The sequence below is a fragment of the Dipodomys spectabilis genome, unplaced genomic scaffold, assembly GCF_019054845.1.
Source record: "Dipodomys spectabilis isolate Male_0828 unplaced genomic scaffold, ASM1905484v1 ptg000119l, whole genome shotgun sequence".
Lineage (NCBI taxonomy): Eukaryota > Metazoa > Chordata > Mammalia > Rodentia > Heteromyidae > Dipodomys > Dipodomys spectabilis.
Genome location: NW_024870796.1, coordinates 4,246,919 through 4,268,139, shown reverse-complemented (window position 1 = coordinate 4,268,139; position 21,221 = coordinate 4,246,919). Strand labels below are relative to the sequence as shown.

At 41.5% G+C, this 21,221-nt stretch overlaps 1 protein-coding gene across 7 annotated transcripts in view; it reads right to left on the bottom strand.

The window, feature by feature from the left end:
* Rapgef6 (Rap guanine nucleotide exchange factor 6) overlaps positions 1-20,630 on the bottom strand; it is a 156,278-nt gene extending 135,648 nt beyond the window's left edge. For all 7 annotated transcript variants that reach the window (XM_042688796.1, XM_042688800.1, XM_042688797.1 and 4 more), the window contains exon 1: positions 20,303-20,630. In XM_042688796.1, coding sequence (XP_042544730.1) covers positions 20,303-20,371 — 69 coding nt within the window. In that variant the 5' untranslated portion in view covers positions 20,372-20,630. The remainder of the gene's footprint in view (positions 1-20,302) is intronic.
* Positions 20,631-21,221: the final 591 nt, after the last annotated feature.

Genomic DNA, 21,221 nt, shown 5'->3' with positions numbered 1-21,221 from the left:
ATGAATGGATCCAAAAATTGTGGTATCTATACACAATGGAATATTATGCAGCCATTAGAAATGACAAAATAATGGCATTTGCAGGGAAATGGATGGAGCTAGAAGGAATCATGTTGAGCGAGGTAAGCCAAGAACGAAGAGACAAACGGTACATGGTCTCCCTCATAAGTGGATGCTAAATCCAAAAGGTTAGTGATACGACAAAACTAACAGGACTTAAGAAACAAAGAACTCCCGCTCATCTGGTTGAACCACTACTAAATATCCTCATGCTGCTGATCACAAATATGGTATATAACATGTGAACACTGTTATATATTACAGACTGTGGTAGACAATTTGCTCCAGGGAAGTTAGAATGAACTTGTGACTTTGAAATTATGTAATCATTTAATCACAATCAAAAAAAAAAAAAAAAAAAGAACCTCGGGGAAGGGAGGGAGGGAGGGGATGGTAGGGGGAAAACAATGGAGGGGGTAACAATGTTCAAGAGGAAGTGTACTCATAACCTCACTCATGTAACTGTGACCCTCTGTATAGTAGCTTTACAATAAAAAAAAAAAAAAAAAAAAAAAGAACTGGAAGCATGGCTCAAATGGCAGAGCATTTGCCTAAGCAAGCTTTGGAGCTTTGAGTTCAAATTCTAGTACTGTGAAAAAGAAAAACAAAACACCACTCTGATGTACACAAAACTGTGAGGGGTTACCATAACATAAGTAAGTATACTTCAGAAAGTGAAGATCTTGGGAAATTTTACACTTTATAAATTCAGAAATCCAAAAACAAAACAAAAGCTCTATTTACTGTTTTCAACATTTCCACGCACATGTACACTACTTTTACATGAATCAATGTTGTGGTAATGCATTTCATGAAACCAAGTTTGCATATATATAATGAATTAGAATTCTCTTTCTATACTTTAGTAACAGAAGTGATGCAAACATAAATATACAGCATAATGCAAAGTGCAGTATTAAAAAAGAACAAGAAAAAAGAAAACTGCTAATTTCTTTTTTTTGGGTCCGGTCATGGGGCCTGAACTCTGGGCCTGGGCGCTGTCCCTCAGCTCTTCAGCTCAAGGCTAGCGCTCTACCACTTGAGCCACAGTACCACTTCTGGCTTTTTTTTTTTCTTTTTGCTTTATGTGGTGCTTAGGAATCGAACCCAGGGCCTCTGGTATGCAAGGCATGCGCTCTACCACTGAGCCACCTTCCCAGCCCCAAAACTGCTAATTTTTAAAATGGGAAAAACTATAAAGAAAATTCAACATCTTAAGTGTTTTGAAGGGATAGATAATGAGTAACTGCAAGAAAATAGTCTGCAAGAGCTCATGGACTTTCAAGGCCATGAGCTATAGTTTGAGTCTTGAGCTGCATTGGAATAGCTGCTTCTTTTTCTTTTAGGGACATGCTCTCCTTGGAGAATATTTTTCTTCATGGCACACTGCTCTTTAAAAAAAAAATTCCTCTATGATTTGATATACACTGGCACAAAAATTACTATTCCACTTTCCTATCTTCTGTGCCATGTTTCTACATAGTTTTTGGATAAGCAAAACTCCATCCCAAATGTACTTATATACAGACCACAAATTTGGCAGAAAGAATAATGGTGATGAAACAATAACACTTGTGTAAATGACATATACATTATGATGTTCAACCCAGACAATAACTTGGCTGGCTCCTTCAAGCAAATGCTATTTTAATTCAGCAAAAGCCCCTGGAGCCAGGTGCCAGTGGCTCACGCCTGTCATCCTAGTTACTCAGGAGGCTGAGATCTGAGGATCACAGTTCAAAGCCAGCCTGGGCAGTAAAGTCTGTGAGACTCACCGCCAATTAACTAGGAGAAAACTGGAAGTGGCCTTGTGGAGTGCAGAACTTCCATAACTGGACCTACTAGCTGAGAGTAGGCTAGCATTAAAGATCACTATAATTTTCCGAGATTCTCAACTAAACATATGCCATACAATTTCTTCTATTTTCATTTTCATGTGAGAGAATATCTTCAGTTCATCATTAAGAATGCCACTCAATACCTGGCAAAGAACTAGAAAGTAACTTCCCAGTTTTAAAGTCTGGGTGAAACTATCACACACAAGTCTGAGGGTGACCTTAGTTTCACTTGTTTTATTTCTCTGCCTGAAAAGGATAAAGTTTACCACTCAAGGTCCTAGAATCTCTTCAAGTATCTGAAAGTTCATCTAGTTATTCACCAGAAATCTCCTTACTGCAGATGGACATCCTGGCCATGTGAACATGAAGTCCCTTTCCCCACAAAATTCATAACATGACCACATACTAATTAAAATATCTGCATTATTCCTATCCAGAGTTGACCAATTATAAATGACGAGATGGAAAGTTGTCTAAATTTTGTGAAACATGTTGTTTTTCTGACAACTATTTAACTCTGCATTTGTAGCATGACAACAGATAATAAGTAAATGAATGCCTGTGATTATGTCTCTATAAAATTTTATTAAGCTAGGCACTAGCGGCTCATGTTTCTAATCCTAGCTACTCTGGGGAATGAGATCTGAGTCATAAGGTGCAAAGCTAGCCTAGGCACAAAAGTTTATAAGATTCTTACCTCCAATTAACTATCAAAAAAGCAAGAAGTAGAGGTATAATTCAAGTGGTAGATTAGCAGCTGTGAGCAAAAAAACCCCCAACAACTGGGAATATGAGGCCCTAAATTCAAGCCCCAGTACCACTTCCACCCCCATGCTAATTTATTAACAAAATAACGGTAGGCTAATTCAGCCTTCAGACAGTACTTCACAAAATCTTTGAAATATATGATAAAAAATATCTACCAATTAAGATAAGCCATATAAGTTCTGGTAAAGATCTATCTCCCACATGGAAACTGAAAACACCCACTTTTCCTTCCTTTTCTTTCCCTTTCTTTGCCATTACTTTTTCTTTCTGTTTTTTTGGTGGTTTTGAATCAAGAGTCTCCCACTTGCTAAACAGGCATCCTACCATTTTCCTTGCATTGGGTATTTTCAAGATAAAGTTTTGCTTTATGCCAGACTGGCCTGCACTACAATCCTAGTTGTGCTTCCCTTTGTCACTGGGATGAAAGGCACACAACACTATGCTCAGCCATGGATTTAGATGAAGTTTTATATACTTTTATAACTGGGCTGGTATTAAGCCACAATCCCCCAATCTCTCAGAATTACAGGTCTGAGCCATCATCTGGACAGACTTTGTTTTTTTAAGCCTCCTGTATGACTAAATCATGGACAAATTATCCAAGTATTTACTACCCATCAGATAAATCACTGTTGAACTTTGAATCTGAGGCTAATGATACCAGCCTGGTGGCAGTGTCTCACACTTGTAATCTAAGGTGCATAGGAGGCCAAAACCCAAAGGACTGTAGTTCAAAGCCAGCCTGAGTAGAAAAGTCTGCGAGATTCCATCTCCAAAATAGCCAGCAAGTAGTCTGTCTAGAGGCTCAAGTGATAAAGACTATCAGCTGACTGGGCACACAAACTGAGCATGTATGGGGAACCAAGTTTAAACTTGAATACCAGCAAAAAAGACAGAAGGAAGAAAGAAGGAGGAAGCAGCAACAGCTAGTAATACCAAGAAACAAGCACTACACAGAACTCTACTTTGGCAGCTAGTGATAGTAGTAAAGTCTGGCAACATATGCAGCACGTAGCACAGATGGCCAGTACTGTAAGCTGTGGGAATCACTATACAGTGCTATAGTAACTACAACAGATTATAGTGACAAAAAAGGAATGGGCCATGGTTGCACAGCCCAAGACTGTTTCTTCAGTACTCCAAGCTACTCTGCAGCTCCCCAAAAATCCTTTTAACAGAATTCAATTTTGTTGAATACAAGTAACAACACTTGTAAGCCTGAACCAGCATCATCAACACTAGGGAACTTAGCATAAAAGGAAAAAAAAAAAAAACGCAAATTCTCAGGTCCTACCTGCAAATTTCTGGGAATGTGGCACCAAAATCAGTGGTTTAATAAGTCCTACCAGAGGCTCCTATGCACTACAGTTTGAAAGACATTTCTGTATAAGTAGACTGTGTTGCTCTAGATTTGAAGACTGGAAATTATCACTAGTAAATCCTATGCTTTTCAATGCTGTCTTCAAAAGAAGGCCAAACAAAACACCTTTCTAGCTGGGCAACGGCTATCTATTCAGGAGGTTGAGATCTGAGGACTGTAGTTCTAAGCCAGCCCAAGTGGGAAAGTCTCTTACCTTCACTTAACCACTAAAAAAGCCAGACGTAGAGCTGTAGCTCAAGTGGTAGAGGGCTACCCTTGAGCCAAATAGCTCAGGAATGGCACTCAGACCCTGAGTTCAAGCCCTAGAACCAGCACAAAATTTTTAAAAACATAATTAAAAAAAAAAAAAACCCTCCTAGAGCAAAGGATATTTGTAGTAACAATCTGATTCTTTCTCTTATTTAATGTGGAGTGGGTGTGGCATTCAATATATACAGGACAGCAAAGAGCTGTTGACAATGTAATATTAGGCTTAGAAAGGGGCTTCTTCAGACTTTTGTTCAAATTGCTTGTGAGACAGGCTTGAGATACTGCATTATATAAGGTTCTTGATGTGTTTTAAATCAATAAAATCTATTAAAAGCCTTCTCAGCCACTCCAAAAAAGAGAAAGGAAAAGAAAGAACCCTGGCAGAGACAGAGACTGAAAGTCTTGGTAGTCACAAATTTAAACAGGGGACCCAAGGGGAAAACTAATAATTTAGGGAGAAAATACTGGGAAACTACTTTGTGGAGCCCAAAAAAGGGAAGTCATGAGGAAGATAGAAAATAACCATTTAGGGTGTGATGATATCCCAGATAAGTAACATCTGTTTCTGTAACTATAATCATAAAGCCCTGAGGAAATTATACAGGGATATTAGAACAAACATCAGGCAAAGATTAAGAACAAAATAATGGGTTTCGCCTGAGCAGTAAGAAAGGTAAGGGGGTGGTGATGACTCAGAACAGCCATGTACTATATAACATCTCAGTCCACAACTGACCGCATATACAATGAGAGCCTGTAAGATGATAATGAGATGAAAGATTCCTAGGGCTTGATTACCTTACAGCTGTAGCAGTGTTGTGGTGCAATACATTAGCGCTATATTTGCAATGATTCTAGAATAAACACACCCAGTGTGCTGCCATCTATATAAAAGTATAGCAGATACAATGAAAATGACTCTTACCAATTGAGGTATGTATACTATGCTTTTTATTGGTATTTTAAAGTTCACTTCTCCTTACATTATATTGTTAAGTTTATGGCCTGGAGATATGCCTCAGACAGAGTGTCTGCCCAGCATAAGGCCTTGGGGTTCAACGCCTAGTGCAAGTGTGAACACATGTGCACACAGACGGATAGACAGAGACACACACACACAGTGCTCACTGTGAAAAATATTGTAAGGGAAGGGGAGACACTGTCCAAAAAGAAACATGCTCTTTGCCTGACTGATTTAACTGTAACCCCTCAATACATAACCTGTATAATAAAAAAAGGTTAACTATGTCACCTTACACTAGGAATACTTTCATACCAGTTTGCTACATCTGTCCACTCTATCAAGAGCAAGTGGTTTGTGTAAGTACTCTCTGTGGTGTTCACACAACCACAAAATTGCCTAAGAACGTATTTCTCAAAACACGTCCCTGTCGTTAACAGATGTGACTGTACTTTCTAACGTGCGGCAGCCACACTCTCTCAGTGAGGCAGCTGTGAGTGAAGGTGGGTAAACAGGTGGCAAGACGGTTGCCACTGACCACAGAACAACTCTTTCTGTACCTTCCAAGCAATCCAGACCTTCAGCACGTGTAGAAACAGTCTGTGAACTTCCAATTGCATTTTGTTAAATGGAATATTAAATTCAGACTTCTGCACTATGAGAGGTTAATGATTCTTTTGAATATATATTTCTACTTAAGCTTATTTATTTTTGGTGCTAGTCCTGGGGCTTGAAACTCAGGGCCTGAGCACTGTCCTTCAGCGTTTGGTGTGCGTTTTTTTAATCATTTATTTTTCTTTTTAACTTATATTAAATATAATTTTATTGCTTTGAAGGTGTTGTACAGAGGGATTACAGTTTCACAATTCAATGATTGCATTTCTTTTCGGACAACATAACCCCTTCCTTCATTTACCTCCCTGAGTGCTTTCACGCAAAGCTAGCATTCTACCTCTTGAGGCACATTTCTACTTCTGGCTTTTTGGTGGTTAGAGATCGAAATCTTACAGACTCTCCTAACTAGGCTGGCTCTGAACCACAATCCTCAGGTAACAGCCTCTGGAGGAGCTAGGATTAGCCACTGGCACCTATCTCTAACATTTCTTGAAACAAATGATAATGGAGTCACAACATACCAACACCTATGAGATAAGAGAGACATTTATAGCAATCATTGTCTTCACCAAAAAAGCAAGAAGGGAAATGATGCTGTAGCTCAAACTGGTAGAGCACTAGCTTTGAACAAAAGGAGCTCAGGGACAGCACCCATGCCCCAAGGTCAAGCCCCTTGACTGACAGCCCTCCCTGACAAAAAAAAGTAGGAAGATCTCAATCTATCACTATCATCTAAAAGAACTGGAAAATAAGAAATCCAAGGAAAGAATAAATGAAGATGAGATGAAATGAACACACAAAGTAATACACAGGATCAGCAAGGGTATTCTTGTCCTGTTTCAGGATGGCACCTGACTTCAAACATACTTAGAAAGCTATACAGTAATCAAGTTACATGGCAGTGGCCATCAAAACAGACATGAATGAGCTGGGCAGTGGTGGCTCACACCTGTAATCCTAGCTACTCAGGAGGCTGAGATCTGAGGATCACGGTTCAAAGCCAGCCCAGGCAGGAAAGTCCGTGAAACTCTTATCTCCAATAAACCACCAGAAAACCAGAAGTGGTGCTGTCGGTCAAGTAGTAGAGTGCTTGCCTTGAACTGAAGAGCTGAGGGACAACTCCCTGGCCCAGAGTTCAAGCCCCACAACAGACAAAAAAAAAAAAAAAAAAACAGGCATGAATGGTGGCAAACACTATAATCCCAATAGTTGGGAAGCTGAGGCAGGAAGATGATAAATTCCAGGATAGCATAGACTGGGTTACATCAAAATAAAATATCAAACAACAACAACAACAAAAATCCACGCAAAATAAGTATCATAACATCAAACACAGATACCCGAGTAATAGAATAAAAAGCCTGAAAATAAACTCATGTATCTTTAGCTGATTTTCAGCAAACATGCTAAGAATAGGCACTGGAAAAGGAACAGTTTTCAGTAAATAATGTAAGGAAAACTGGATGTCCAGATGCAGAAGAATTAAACTAGACCCCACCAATAGTAGTTAGGAAAATCAACCAAAATGGTATAAAGACTTAAATATGCCACCTGTGGTGGCTCACATCTCTTATTCTAGCTACTTGGAAGGCAAAGATGGGCAGGACTGGGGTTGGCGTTAGCCCAGGCTCATGAGATCCCCATCTCAACCAATAGAGGAGTACAGTACCATGTTTCTGTCATACCAGCTATATGGACTGGTCACAATTCCAGGCAAACCTGGGCAAAAAAAAGTTCATGAGACCCCCCATCTCAACAGAAAAACTTACATGTGGTCATGCACACCTGTTTTCCCAGCTATGGGAGAGATATAAATAAATTATGCTCTAAGCAATCCTGGCCAAAACAATCTGAGACCCTATCTCTCAAAAATAGCCAGAGCAAAAAGAAATCGAAGCAGGTTTTACCAGTGGGTGATTGGCTAGGAGGCTTAAAGCCCTTAATTCAAACTTCAATACTGGGGGGGGGGGGGGGGGAGCTTCTAAATAAGTCATGAAACTAGAAATGAAACAAGAAAAGACAACTATTTGAGGACATTGAAATGGCCAAGAACTTTTTGAATAAGATGTCAAAGAACAGGAAACAGAAGCAAAAATAGACAAATGGGATCATAAATTTAAAATCTTTTGCACACCAAAGGAAAGAGTAAAGAGCCAACTTACAAAAAATATTTCTCAACTATACATTTGATATATGCAGAATATGTAAGGAATTCACAGAGCCCAACAGCAATACAATAAATAAACAACAGACCTAAAATTGATATTTTCCAAAAGAAGGCATACAAATGGAAACAGGACTGTGAAAAACATGTTCAGTATCACTAGCCACCAGGGAACTACAAATCAAAACCACAAATGAGATACCACCTCACTCCAAGGAGACTGGCAACTATCAGAAACACAAAGGACCAAAAGTGCTGACAGGACATGGTGAAGGAAAGCAAACCTCACATGCTGTAGTAGAAATGGAACTCCGTACAGTCTTTATGGAGAATATAGTGACTTCTCAGAGAACTAAAACAAGAATGACTACATGGTCCAGTAATCCCACTACTGGGTATGTACCTAAAATAAATGAAATCAATCTGCTCAACATGTGTACTTCCACATTAATTGAAATGCTATATTCACAACAGCCAAGAAATAGAAACAGTGTAAGTTTCTATCAAATGATTGTACAAACTGTGACAGATACATAACACTGTAACTATTCAGCCCTAAAAAGTGTGGGAATGTTCCATTTTCAACAATATGGCTGGGACTGGAGCTCATTATGTTAAGCAAAATAAGCCAAGACCACGAGGACATCACTACAAGTATCACAACAACAATCTAAAGAAGTTGGTCTGTGAAGCTGGGAGTACAACGGTGGATAGCAGAGGTGTGGACACTGAGAGGGAGGGAGGGGTCTGGGAAACACTGATAATAGGCACTAACTTAGAATTAGATATAAGATGGGCTGGTGTGCTGTTGCACAGTAGGTTAAGTATAGATGATAGTATCTTTTTTTTATTTCAAGAGCTATAAGAAAGCATTGTGAATGTTTTCACCATAAAGAAACATGAAGAGAGAAATTACCCCTTTGAATATTACATAATGGCCATGTTAAAACACTACATGGTACCCCATAAATATATACCACTTATTTGGTGTTTCTGGGTTTGCCTGCTCCCTAGGCAGGCAAGATGTGAGCCAAATCTTCAGTCTGGATAATGCAGTTTTTGGGTATTCGTTAAAAAAAGTCCAGCTAGCAGGTGGCTCACAACTCTAATTCTCAAGAGGCTGAGGATTGCAGTTGGAAGCCAGCCCAGGCAGGAAAGCCCATGAGACTCTACCCTCCACTAAATTACCAAAAAAGCTGAAGTGGAGCTGTGGTTCAAGTGGTAAAACGTTAACTTAGAACAAAAAGAAGCTCAGAGACAGTGCTTAGGCCCTGAGTCAAGCCTCAGAATCAGAACACAAATTAAAAAACAAACTTGAATTCTATTATTCAAAAATATGACTATATCATACACAATTTTATGTGTCAAAATAAAGCACAAAACAAATTATTTGTACAATGAGAATGAGAACATAACTTCCTTTGGATACAAAATTTTAAATGTTTAATAAGATTAAAGAGCTAAAATATTAAAGAGCAGAAAAAGCCAGAAGTAGCGCCATGGTACTAGCCTTGAGCTGAAGAGCTGAGGGACAGCGCCCAGGCCCAGATTTCAGACCCCACAACTGACTAAAGAAATAGAAACAAGTTTCTTGAACAAAGAGCTGATTTCAGTAGTAAAGAAATTGTAAATTTGGAACATCTTTTTATGCAATAGAGCAAAAAGTACTGAAAAGACTAGTGAACCCATGTGAAATGCACATGAAAGCTGACTTCACAATGCTTCCACCGGCTAAATTTGGGACAATTTAACAATCAGAATGACAACCGTGCCGGGCGCTGGTGGCTCAGGCCTGTAATCCTAGCTGCTCAGGAGGCTGAGATCTGAGGATCGAGTTTCAAAGCCAGCCTGGGCAGGAGAGACCATGAGACTCCTATCTCCAATAAACCACCAGAAAACCGGAAGTGGCGCTGTAGCTCAAGTGGTAGAGCACTCGCCTTGAGCTGAAGAGCTGAGGGACAGCGCCCAGGCCCAGAGTTCAAGCCCCACGACCGACAAAAAAATAAATAAATAAATAAAGAATGACAACCGTGAATATAAAAGAATAATCCGTGAATTCATGTGATGAAAGAGGAGGAAACACGATGACAACTGGAAAGCTCTTTTACAGGAAGAAAAAAACACACACACAACAGTAAATGTAGAAGGAATAGAGAATCAGAAAATTATCAGCGTGGCAGTCAAATGATAGATGATTCAGGCAGAATCTGATAGTGGAGAACAGAAGAAAAAGAGAAGGATCAGGAGATGCTGCTGGAGAACGCTGTATACCTGGCTGACTAATCTCAAGCACAACATATCCAAAGAATTCCATGATCAGTTCTTTGATTTAGGTGACAGTGTTTAGCACCTTCATCAGTCCAGTTTAGGAAATCATCATTTCTCAGTGGTAAGTAAATACACCCTTCTGGTCCCATATAGACCATTCTTTTCATGGCTGCCAGAGTGAGCTTCCTGAAAGCCAATTCCAAACTGCTTAATGAAAAGAGAACCCAGGGCTGGGAAGGTGGCTCAGTGGTAGAGCGCTTGCCTTGCATGCCTGAGGCCCTGGGTTTGATTCCTTAGCACCACATAAGCAAAAAGATAAAAAGCCAGAAGTGGTGCTGTGGCTCAAGTGGTAGAGCACTAGCCTTGAGCTGAAGAGCTGAGGGACAGCGCCCAGCCCAGAGTTCAAGCCCCACGACCAGACCCAAAAAAGAAAAAAAAAAAAAAGAAAAGAGAACCCAGTCCTTCATGATCTAGATAGTTAGCCCAATGTTCTAACTGCCCAGGTGACCCGTATGTACATACTGTGCTCATTTTGTGGCCTTTGAACAAAAATGTTATTTTTTCAAGAGACACACCTCTTCTTCATCTAATTTTTTACATATCTCAAAAATCCCAAAAGGATTCTCTTTCCACAAACAATTCCAATGGTATCTGCTACCCATTATTTTTCTCCTCCAACAGGCTTCCTACAAACTCTTCAATACTTGCTACTTATAATTATCACAGTATATTATGGTGCTTATTGTAAATGTCTGCAACTTGTCTATATCAAAACTTGATGAAAACAATGCATTTCATCTCTTATTTCTGGCACTAAAAACAAGTGCTTAAAAATTATTTACTACAAAGCATTTGTAAGTCTTCTTCCAAAAAAAAAAAACAAACACAAAAACCCATGTATTCGGTGTGCTTCATAGAGTTGTCTGATGAGTCCATAAATAATCCACACCCCAGGCCTGTAACACTCCCAACTTCTATTAAACAAAACACAAAAAAACAAAACTTACTGTGATGAAATCTTTCTATATTAACTGAATATTCTTAAGAAGCTAAATTAAAACCAGCTACCTGTTCTACCTGAAAACAAAGTTATAAAACAAAATACTCTGGTTACAGGAGGCTCACACCTATAATCTTAGCTTAGCTACTCAGTAGACTGAGTTCTGAGAATTTCAGTTCAAAGCCAGCCTAGGGAGACAAATCCAAACAACTCACTCCAATTAACCAGTAAAGAGCAGACTGGAGGTATACCTCAACTGACAGAGCCCTAGCTGTGAATGAAAAGAGCCTGAGTTCAAACCCCAGTGCCAGCGCGTGCACGCGTACACACACACACGCACACATGCATGCACACATGCGTACACACACACACATCCAGAAAACAAATACATAATGTTATTAAGAAATCATTTATCAGCCGGGAGCTGGTGGCTCAGGCCTGTAATCTTAGCTACTCAGGAGGCTGAGATCTGATGATCATGGTTCAAAGCTGGACAGGTAAGTCCATGAGACTCTTATCTCCAGTTAATCACCAGGAAACCAGAAATGGCACTGTGGCTCAAGTGGTAGAGCACTTGCCTTGAGCTGAATAGCTCACAAACAGCACCCAGGCCCAAAGTTCAAGACCCACAACCGACAAAAAAGAAATCATTTATCAAGCACATATATTTTCTTTTCTTTTTGTTGGTCATGGGGCATGAACTCAGGGCTTGTTGGCTGTCCCTAAGCTCTTTTTTGTTCAAGGCTAGGGCTGTATTACTTTGAGCCACAGCTCCATTTCCAGTTTTCTGGTGATTAATTGAAGACAAGTCTCATGGACTTTTCTGCCTGGGATGGCTTTGAACGCTGATCCTCAGATCTCAGCCTTCTGAGTAACTAGGATTACATGTGTAAGCCACTAGCATATATTTTCTTTCTACATAAAACTTGAGAATTAAAAACTTCTATTAAGGGAAGGTGGTTCAATGGTAGAGTGCTTGCCTCGCATGCATGAGGCCCTGGCTTCGATTTCTAAGCACCACATAAACAGAAAAAGCCGGAAGTGGCACTGTGGCTCAAGTGGTAGAACATTAGCCTTGAGCTAAAGAATTGAGGGACAGTGCCCAGGCCTACAGTTTAGGCCCTATGACTAACAAAAAAAAAAAAAAAACTTCTATTAAATTAACATGAGTTATCTTAAATTACACAATTGAACCTCAAAATCCTTGGGGCTGGATATAAAAATTCATGGATGCTCAAGTTTCTTATACAAAATGTGTAAATGTGCAGTACTTGCCTTTAATCTACCCCATATACTTTGAGATGGCAGGGGGAATCTCACTATGTTGCCCAATCTGGTCTTGAGCTGCTGTGCTTAAGTAATCCTTTCTCCTCCATCTCCTGAGTAAATGGGACTACAGACATGGCCAGCTTCTCCCAAATACTTTAAATTATCTCTGATTTAAAAACTTAAAGATCCAAAAGCAAAAATACATAATGCTATTAAGAAATCATTTATCAGAGCTGGGAGCCAGTGACTCATGCCTGTAATCCTAGCTGCTCAAGAGGCTGAGATCTGAGGATCATGGTTCAAAGCTAGCCAGGGCAGGAAAGTCCATGAGACTCTTATCTCCATTAAACCACTAGAAAACCGGAAGTGGTGCTGTGGCTCAAGCGGTAGAATGCTCAACTTGAGCTGAAGAGCACAAGGACAGCGCCCAAGCCCAGAGTTCAAGCCCCACGATCAAAAAAAAAAAAAAAGAGAGAGAGAGAGAAATCATTTATCAAGCTCATATTTTTTTTAAAAAATCAGTGATGATTTAAAGTATTTGGGATATTACCTATACCACCATAAAAATGTTATATAACTAGGCTGGGCAATGGTGGCTCACACCTGTAATCCTAGCTACTCAGGAGGTTGAGACCTGAGGATTGTGGTTCAAAACCAACTTGGGCAGGAGTGTCCATGAAACTCTTATCTCCAACAAACCACTCAGAAAACCGGAATTGGCGCTATGGCTCCAGTGGTAGAGTTCTAGCCTTGAGATGAAGAGCTGAGGAACAGCGCCCAGGCCCAGAGTTCAAGCCCCACGACTGACTGACTGACTGACAGAGACAGACAGACACACACACACAGTTATATAACTCACTGTTACACTGTACGTACGGTTGGAAGGAATGAGGACATGAGGAGAATATGTTTGGTACAGACACAATTTTCCCCTTGAATATTTTCAAACCTTGGGGGGAGGGAGTAGCACACATGACAGATAAGCATTTCACCACTGAGTTACGTACCCAGTCTCTTCCCAAAGAATTTCCAATCCATGGTTAGTTGAATCTACAGATGTGAAACTTGTGGCTACTCAGAGACCAATATCATAGAGCACATGTAAGACATGACTAAACAGATATGTATTTGTAGGGGGAAAATGCAGCCATGTCAAATAGTATCAAAAGTTCAAAGTTCAACAGGTAGCCTAAAGTGCACTGTTCTGAAGAAGGGAAGGCCAGCAGGGTTGTTTTACTGGACTAAGGAAGTCAGATGAGTCATGTGGCCTTAAGCAAGACTTTTTCTGTCTCCAGGGTTCATTTCTGAATCTGTATGAACTGACATGCTTCCCGTCACCACCAACACACACACAACTATAGTACTGCTGAAAGTGCTATGTTCACAAATACCTGCCATTTTCACTATATACTAAGAAGTGTCCTACCCAATGACCCTGCCACATGCCAAAGTCCCAAGGCCCTCCATTTGCCAAAGTTTACAGAAAAGTAATGAGCAATGTGTCTCACTTTTAGATGAACACTAACATCAAACACTGCTTATTTCTCCACAACAGAGAATTCCCTCCCTCCCTCCCCTCCTCTCTCTCTTTCCCTTCTTTCTTGTGCCAGTCCTGGGGCTTGAACTCAGGGCTGAGGCGCTGTCCCCAAGCCTCTTTTAACTCAAGGCTAGTGCTCTACTGCTTGAGCCACAGCACCACTTTTGGCTTTTTCTGGGCAGTTTACTGGAGATAAAGAGTCTCATGGACTTTATTGCCTGGGTTGGCTTCAAACCACAATCCTCGGATCTCGGCCTCTTGAGTAGCTAGGATTACATTCGTGAGCCACCAGCACCCAGCTTTAGAATTTTCAACAAAGTAGTTCATCCTGCTTTTATTTACAGCCACCCTTTAGTTTACTGAGGCCAGTCCAAGGTAAAAACAAGTGGCAAACACAATTTGTAGAGCTCTAACCTTTCAAGGCCAGGACACTAATAGCTCTTCCTCTTTGGGGGCTCTGAGGGAAAGTTCTTCAGCCTCTTAGAAACAGAACCACTTGGTGTCAAAACTCCCAGATAACCACAGCTTTGCCTCACACTGGAGATTTCCAATTCATGTAGAACAAGGTACTTAAAAAAAAAAGTTTTTTGATAACATTCCCTTGTACATCCAGTTGTGTTTACAATGAGGGCCCAAGGGCCTAGAAGCATAAAAACATTGTTTTTTGCTTTCCAAGGAACCCTCTGAATGTACATTTGCTGTGGAAACACACAACAGAATCTTTGTTCTGCCACCCTCAGGGACATGCAGTGACTCACTCAAAAATGACTCCAAGTACAATGGTACCCTTCTGCCGGTTCAGAAACAAATGAAACATCTACATGTTTACAGTCAAAGACTATTATTTTAAATTCTCACAGACTAATGATTACAAAAATACTAAACTTTACTGGTTTTTTTCAGTCCTAGCTGTCCTCTGTTGGTTTGAAAATAAGACATTGTTCTTTTAAAAATTTATCTCTGATTTTAATAGGCATTATATAAGCACCTATTTGAGCATGAAATTTTTCCCAGCAGAAGTTTTAACTTATCTGGTGAAAAAATATAAAAGTGAAAACTGACATTTATATCTCTGTTTTCTGCATTGTTTTGAAGCTATACACTAGTTCCTGTTCCAAAATAAAACTTAAGCTTCCTTCATCTGAATTGTCTCTCGAGAGCTGACAGCTAAAGCAGTGTATGATTTATTTTATGCAACTTCTAATAAGAGGAAATAGCAAGATTTGCAAGCTTCAATTCTTTTCCCCCCAGCACTTCAAGCAGTAGACAGGCAGTAACGAGTGTGCTTCCCCACGTTGGTTTTCTCTGTGAAGTCATTTACTCTGTAAATACGCGGCACACACTGGGAGATAAGGGCAATAACAGCAAGTATAGCACAGTAAGCACTGTGGTAGGAGGTGAAAAGGTATCCTGGAAACACAGAGGGATGGAAAAGGAAGGAAGGAGACCCAAATCTACAGAGCAGTACTAGGGACAAGATTTTACTGCACAGCCAGAATTTGCTAAGAGGACAATGATCCAGACAGCAAGGAAACAGCAAGTAAATACACATGGCTAATGTTCACTGAGTATCATTTTGAAGGCACACTGCTAATGCTTTACATATAGTATCTCATTTACTCACAAGACAATCACAAAAAAGTCATTTTGTTTTTAGGGATTTTCCTAGGGTCATTCAAATTCTCAGTACTGGACACCAGATGTGAGCTCTGCTTTTCTAAGTAAAAATTCCAAGGCTCAAGGGGTGTGGTGACTGGTGGCACTCACATGCAATCCCAGAACTCGGGAGGCTAAAGCAGGAGGACGGCAGATTCAAAGCCAGTCTAGGTATAATAAGACCAGCCTGGACTACATAGTGAGACCCCTATATCTAACAAACCCTCTCAACCCCCAATCTCCAGGGCTTATAAAAATACACTGTACAATTCCCATTTGATAGGAAGCAGACAGGAGAGAACGTGGCACAATGGGAAACATTCAATCAAAATGACTGAGCTATCTATAAATATTAAAGCTGATTAAAGCATTCCAACAGGTACAGGTTCTAATTTAAGAAGTGAAAGGTGAACATGGGCATTGAAAGTAAGCCTGGGTGTTATTTTCCATATATATGGCCTAGCTGAGAAAAAGTGTGTTAGCATATTTACAAATATAGTTGTACGTCACTCAAGGGACATGTTCTCAGAAATGCTATCGTTTGCAAGTTGTGTCATCATGCAAGTGTTAGTTGCCATACACAAACTAAGACGGTTACTAGGAAATTTAACGTATAGAACCCCTGCCACTTACGGAGTCTGGTAACTTGACATATGAATGTATTTGAAGGTGGGGAGTGGTAAGGCACACGTATCAGGCAGAGGATCACAGAGCACCTTGTATTTTTCCTCTTCCTAACAGAACCAAACTCATAAATGGTATACAGCTCATAAATGGCATAATTGTTGTCTGAACTTTCCGGTGTCTTACTTATTCTTTGTTCAATCCATTGCTGAAATCATTCTGACAAGGGCAGTACCAAGTATTTACAAAGTCTTCACTTTTCTGGAGTTGCCCACAGAAACTGACATTAGTGAATAGTGACTTCTTTCTGAACTGCCTTCCCATAATAGCACTCTTCTGTTCTCCTAATCTCCAAAATAATCTTTCATTCCTCTTTTTTTTTTCTTTCCGTGTAACAGGCCTTCACCTCAGTGCCTCAGGCCTTCCCTGAAGCTTTTTTTCCTCAAGGCTGTAGTTTTAGTGTTTGAGCCACACCTCCACTTCCTGTCTTTTTGCTGATAAATTGGAGATAAGTGTCTTGGATTTGGCTGCTCAGGCTGGCTTTGAAGGGCAATTCTCAGATCTCAGCCTCCTGACTGGCTAGGATTGCAGGCCTGTGTGAACCGCCAGTGCCCACCTCCCATCCTTTTCATATTAGAGCACACCAGAGATCTATCCTTGGCCCTTTTACATTCTCACTTTGCATTTTCACCATGGGCATTCCCACCACACTCAAGATTTCACCTATAACTCATATACTGCAGACTCTCAAATTCATACCCATAGTCTGGTATGGCATGAAGCTCCAAATGCTTACTGAGCATTCCCTGTGGGAGACTTGCAAACTCTTCAAAACTGAATCCACTAATACTCTGCTCCTTGATCAATCTTAAGAACATACTATTATTTATACAATTCAAAAACCTAAAACTCGTGTGATTACTGTTTTGTTCTGACACCAAATCCAAGAAAACGACATGACAACTCTACCATAGACTTTGCCCTGGCCCTACTACAGTGCATGTAGGACAAATGCAGCATCTTATTCCAAGATTAGGTCTACACAGAGTGAGGTAGACAATACAAAAAGTAGGCCAAAGTAAGTCAGGAGCTAAAGGATGTGCAGATTAAGACTTAGGAAAGCTCCTGGAAAGGAGATTCAAAGTCCAGTCCAGAGGCAAAATGCAAAGATGCCTTACAATCCTCATGGCTCTCAGAAGGAATACACACAATTCCACTCAAATGAAATTCAAAACCATGAAGAACAAATCTATAGTGATAGAAGCAGAAAAGTAGTTTCCCTTGGGAAAGGATACTGACAGAGAAAGAAAGGCTAAATTTCTGGAGCATTGGTAATATTCTATAATCTGCACTGGGATCTATGCAGTTAAATACATTTGCAAGAGGTAATCTATCTGTATACTTAAAAGTATGCAGACTTTATTAAATATGTTTTATACTCAATTTCAAAGTTAAAATAGTTTAGTGGAGAGCAGACCCTCCCTTCCCAATCACTGACCAGGCTGGGCTCATTTTACCTCTTTACTATCTCATTATCCCATCAGTTGCTGATACTGTAACCAGGACACCTGAATTACTGCATGTACTTCTTTAAACAAAACTATCTGGTAGTTTCCCTATTATCTTTAAATAGTCCAGGAAGAATCTTACTTTCACAAAGTAACATATACCAATTTAGACAAATGTTGTATGTTCATCCTTTGTATCTACTATAAACCTCCCTGCTTCTTAAATCCTTCCCCCCACACAACCCTAAGTACATCTTCAAATGCTTAGAGTAATCTAAATTCATCTAACTTCCTCTTTAACCTGTTCTTTTGGCATGGCAAACAGCTACTCTTTTACTTCCCAAAAGCGATTAGCAATAGCTTATAGTGTTCATCTATATGTAGGTAGTGGGAAATAAATTCTAAGAAATTCAATCAGATCCAAATATCAGAAACATCACACTAGGGCTGGTGAACTGGTTCAAGCATTAGAACACCAGCCCAACCAGTGTGAGGTTCTAAAATCAAACATCAATTACCCCCCTCCCCCCCCCCACACAATGTTATTTAACTTATTTATCATCTGCTTGTCAATCCAATAGACTGTCAGAACCACTAGAACTTATTTTATTTACTAGTACGTCCTAGTACACAGAATAGTACCTTCAATAGGTAGGTTCTCGGTAAGTACAGAGCTTAGGTATTTTTAACAGACCTTTAAAAGTCATTGGCTTTGTACAATTACATAACAATTTTTTTCAAGTGCACAGAACTACTAAGGATCTTCTGCAAGCAGAAAGTTGTGAGAATTCCATCAAATTATTTACCAGAAATAATCATCACTAGGATTCAGATTTTCATTTTCGTATATCAGACACTTTGCCACAAATTCTAAACTCATTCAAAAGCAAAGCCAATGAATGAAGCAGTTAACATGTTTTGCTGCTAGATGAAAGAGCTCTATTTAATGAACTATGTATGTAGCCAGCTGTTTAGTATTCCCTTGCACGACGCTGCTCTTCCAGTAAAACAAGACACAGTACTTACCACAGCACGCACTACTAGCAACTATAACTGCACAGTTTAGCTTTAAAATATCAATTTCAAACTAGGTAATTATGCCATAAAAAGTAGGATTTGCCATTAATTCACTCATTTAGCCTAAGTAATGTTTAAAAGTAAAACCAGCAGTCTACATCATAAACCTTGCAAATTACCTAATGATATAAAAACTCTGGGGGAATTCTACTTTTCAAATTGATTGCTTTCACTTGGCTCGCAGTAACTCCAAGTCATCACTGGGAAATTTAAGACACATGAGATTACAACTGCAAAGAGAAAAGTGGTAAATTTTGCCTAGCTCAATGCACAGTTCAGGACCTCCAATAACAAATTTTGACCTATTATAGCTTTGGTGATAGCTTAAAAAAAAAATGTCATGTCCCAAAAGTTGGGCCCAAAGTTCCTGAAACTTAAGTAAATGAAGCACTGTAAAACTGAAACTCAAGTGACAGAGAGAACTATATCAATTACTGTAATTTAAAATAAGACAACCCATTCACCCTGGCGTTGCATTTTATCTTGGTTTAGGAAACACACAACTGGATGTAGAAACTTTACCAGGAAACTTCTCTAGCAAATCGCCTCTCCAAAAACTCCAAGTAGGGGCTGGGAAGGTGGCTCAGTGGTAGAGCGCTTCCCTTGCATGCATGAGGCCCTGGGTTCGATTCCTCAGCACCACATAAGCAGAAAAAGCCGGAAGTGGCGCTGTGGCTCAAAAGGTAGAGCGCTTGAGGGTCAGCGTTCAGGCCCCAAGACTGACACAAAAACAAAACAAAAACCTCCGAATACTCTGTAAAGGAGACTCCAATTGACTTAACAGGTTTTTGTTATCTGCCTGAAAACACACTGTTTTAGGCAAACGAAAACAGCTGGTGCTATTACAGCTACGGGGAAAAAAGAAACTGGTATCCAATCATCAAGTCCTGTAAGCTTTCCACTCAACTGACAGTATGGGAGGACCCGAAGAGGAGGAGCACGAGGCACTGCAGACTGCAGGCGAGAGCTGTGAAGGGACTGGAAAACTTCTTTCTTAATCTTTTTTTTTTTTTGGGGGGGGGGAGTTGTTCTAAACTCCAGTACGGGGTCAGTTACCTTTGACACGACTGACCATGTCTACTCGGACAAACTTCCCGAGTTCACATTCTGGCCTAACTCGGGCCGGTGCGGGCAAACGCCGGCAGGAACGGGGGCCGCCCAGCCGCCCGCGCCCCGCGCCCCGCGGACCCGGCAGGTGCCAGCTCCCGCGAAGCCCGCGACAGCCGCCGGCGGGTTCCGGACCCAGCCCGGGCCGCACGTCGGGGGTCACCCTCTCCCCCCCCCACCCCGCCCCACACTCCCTCCGGGTCCTCCCGGGGTTTCTCACCTCAGGCGTCCGCTCCGGCGGCTTCTTCCTCAGCGCCTGCCGAGCGCCAGGGTCCACGGGCGAGTTCATGGCCGCCCCCCCTCCCGCCCTCCCCCCGCCCAACCTTCCTACGCTTTCCCCCTAGCAGCTCACCGGACAGCCCATTTCACCTCACGTCGGGGGTGTGCCCTCCCAAGAAAGGCAGGGAACCCCGAGCTGTCCCGAGATTTAAGACACACGCACTCACACAACACACAACCTCCGAGCAAACAAACTCTTCGCACCGCCCGCCCGGGGCCCTCAGCCCACGCGCGACTGGCTACAGAGAAGCCCGCGCGCGCTGGGGCAAGGGGGGGGGGGGGGAAACGGAGGTGGGGCGAGTGCGCAGGCGCGCGCGCGTGTGTGAGCACGCCAACGAGCGCCGGCGGGTGACGTAAGCACTGGGGCGGGGGCAGTGAAGATCTTTTCCAGCCCTTTTTCGCGGTGGGTTTTAAGACGCATCGCGAGACTTTGCGCCTTCGACCTCGGCCGTGGGGAGACTGACTCAGAGTTGTGGCTTCCGCCTCGGCAGCTTCCGGTAGTCGGAGGGAGAGGCGCGGGGGAGGGCCGGAAACGCCCAGAAAGGGAAAGAACTGTAGGCAAATGCGGAAGCGGGCCTGAGCGTCGCCCTCTCACACTGTGACCCCCGGATCTTGCTTGGAAGGTGGACGGAGCGGAAGCTGCCATTTGGCTAAGCGGGGAAGTCCACGCGCTGGGCTCCCTAGGTCTGTCAATAAAACGGAATTTTAGCCGGGCGCTGGTGGCTCACGCCTGTCATCCTAGCTGCTCAGGAAGCCGGGATCTGAGGATCCAGGTTCAAAGCCAGCCCGGGCAGGAAAGTCCGTGTGATTCCAACAGAAAACCAGACGTAGAGCGCTAGCTAGCCTTGAGCACAGGAAGT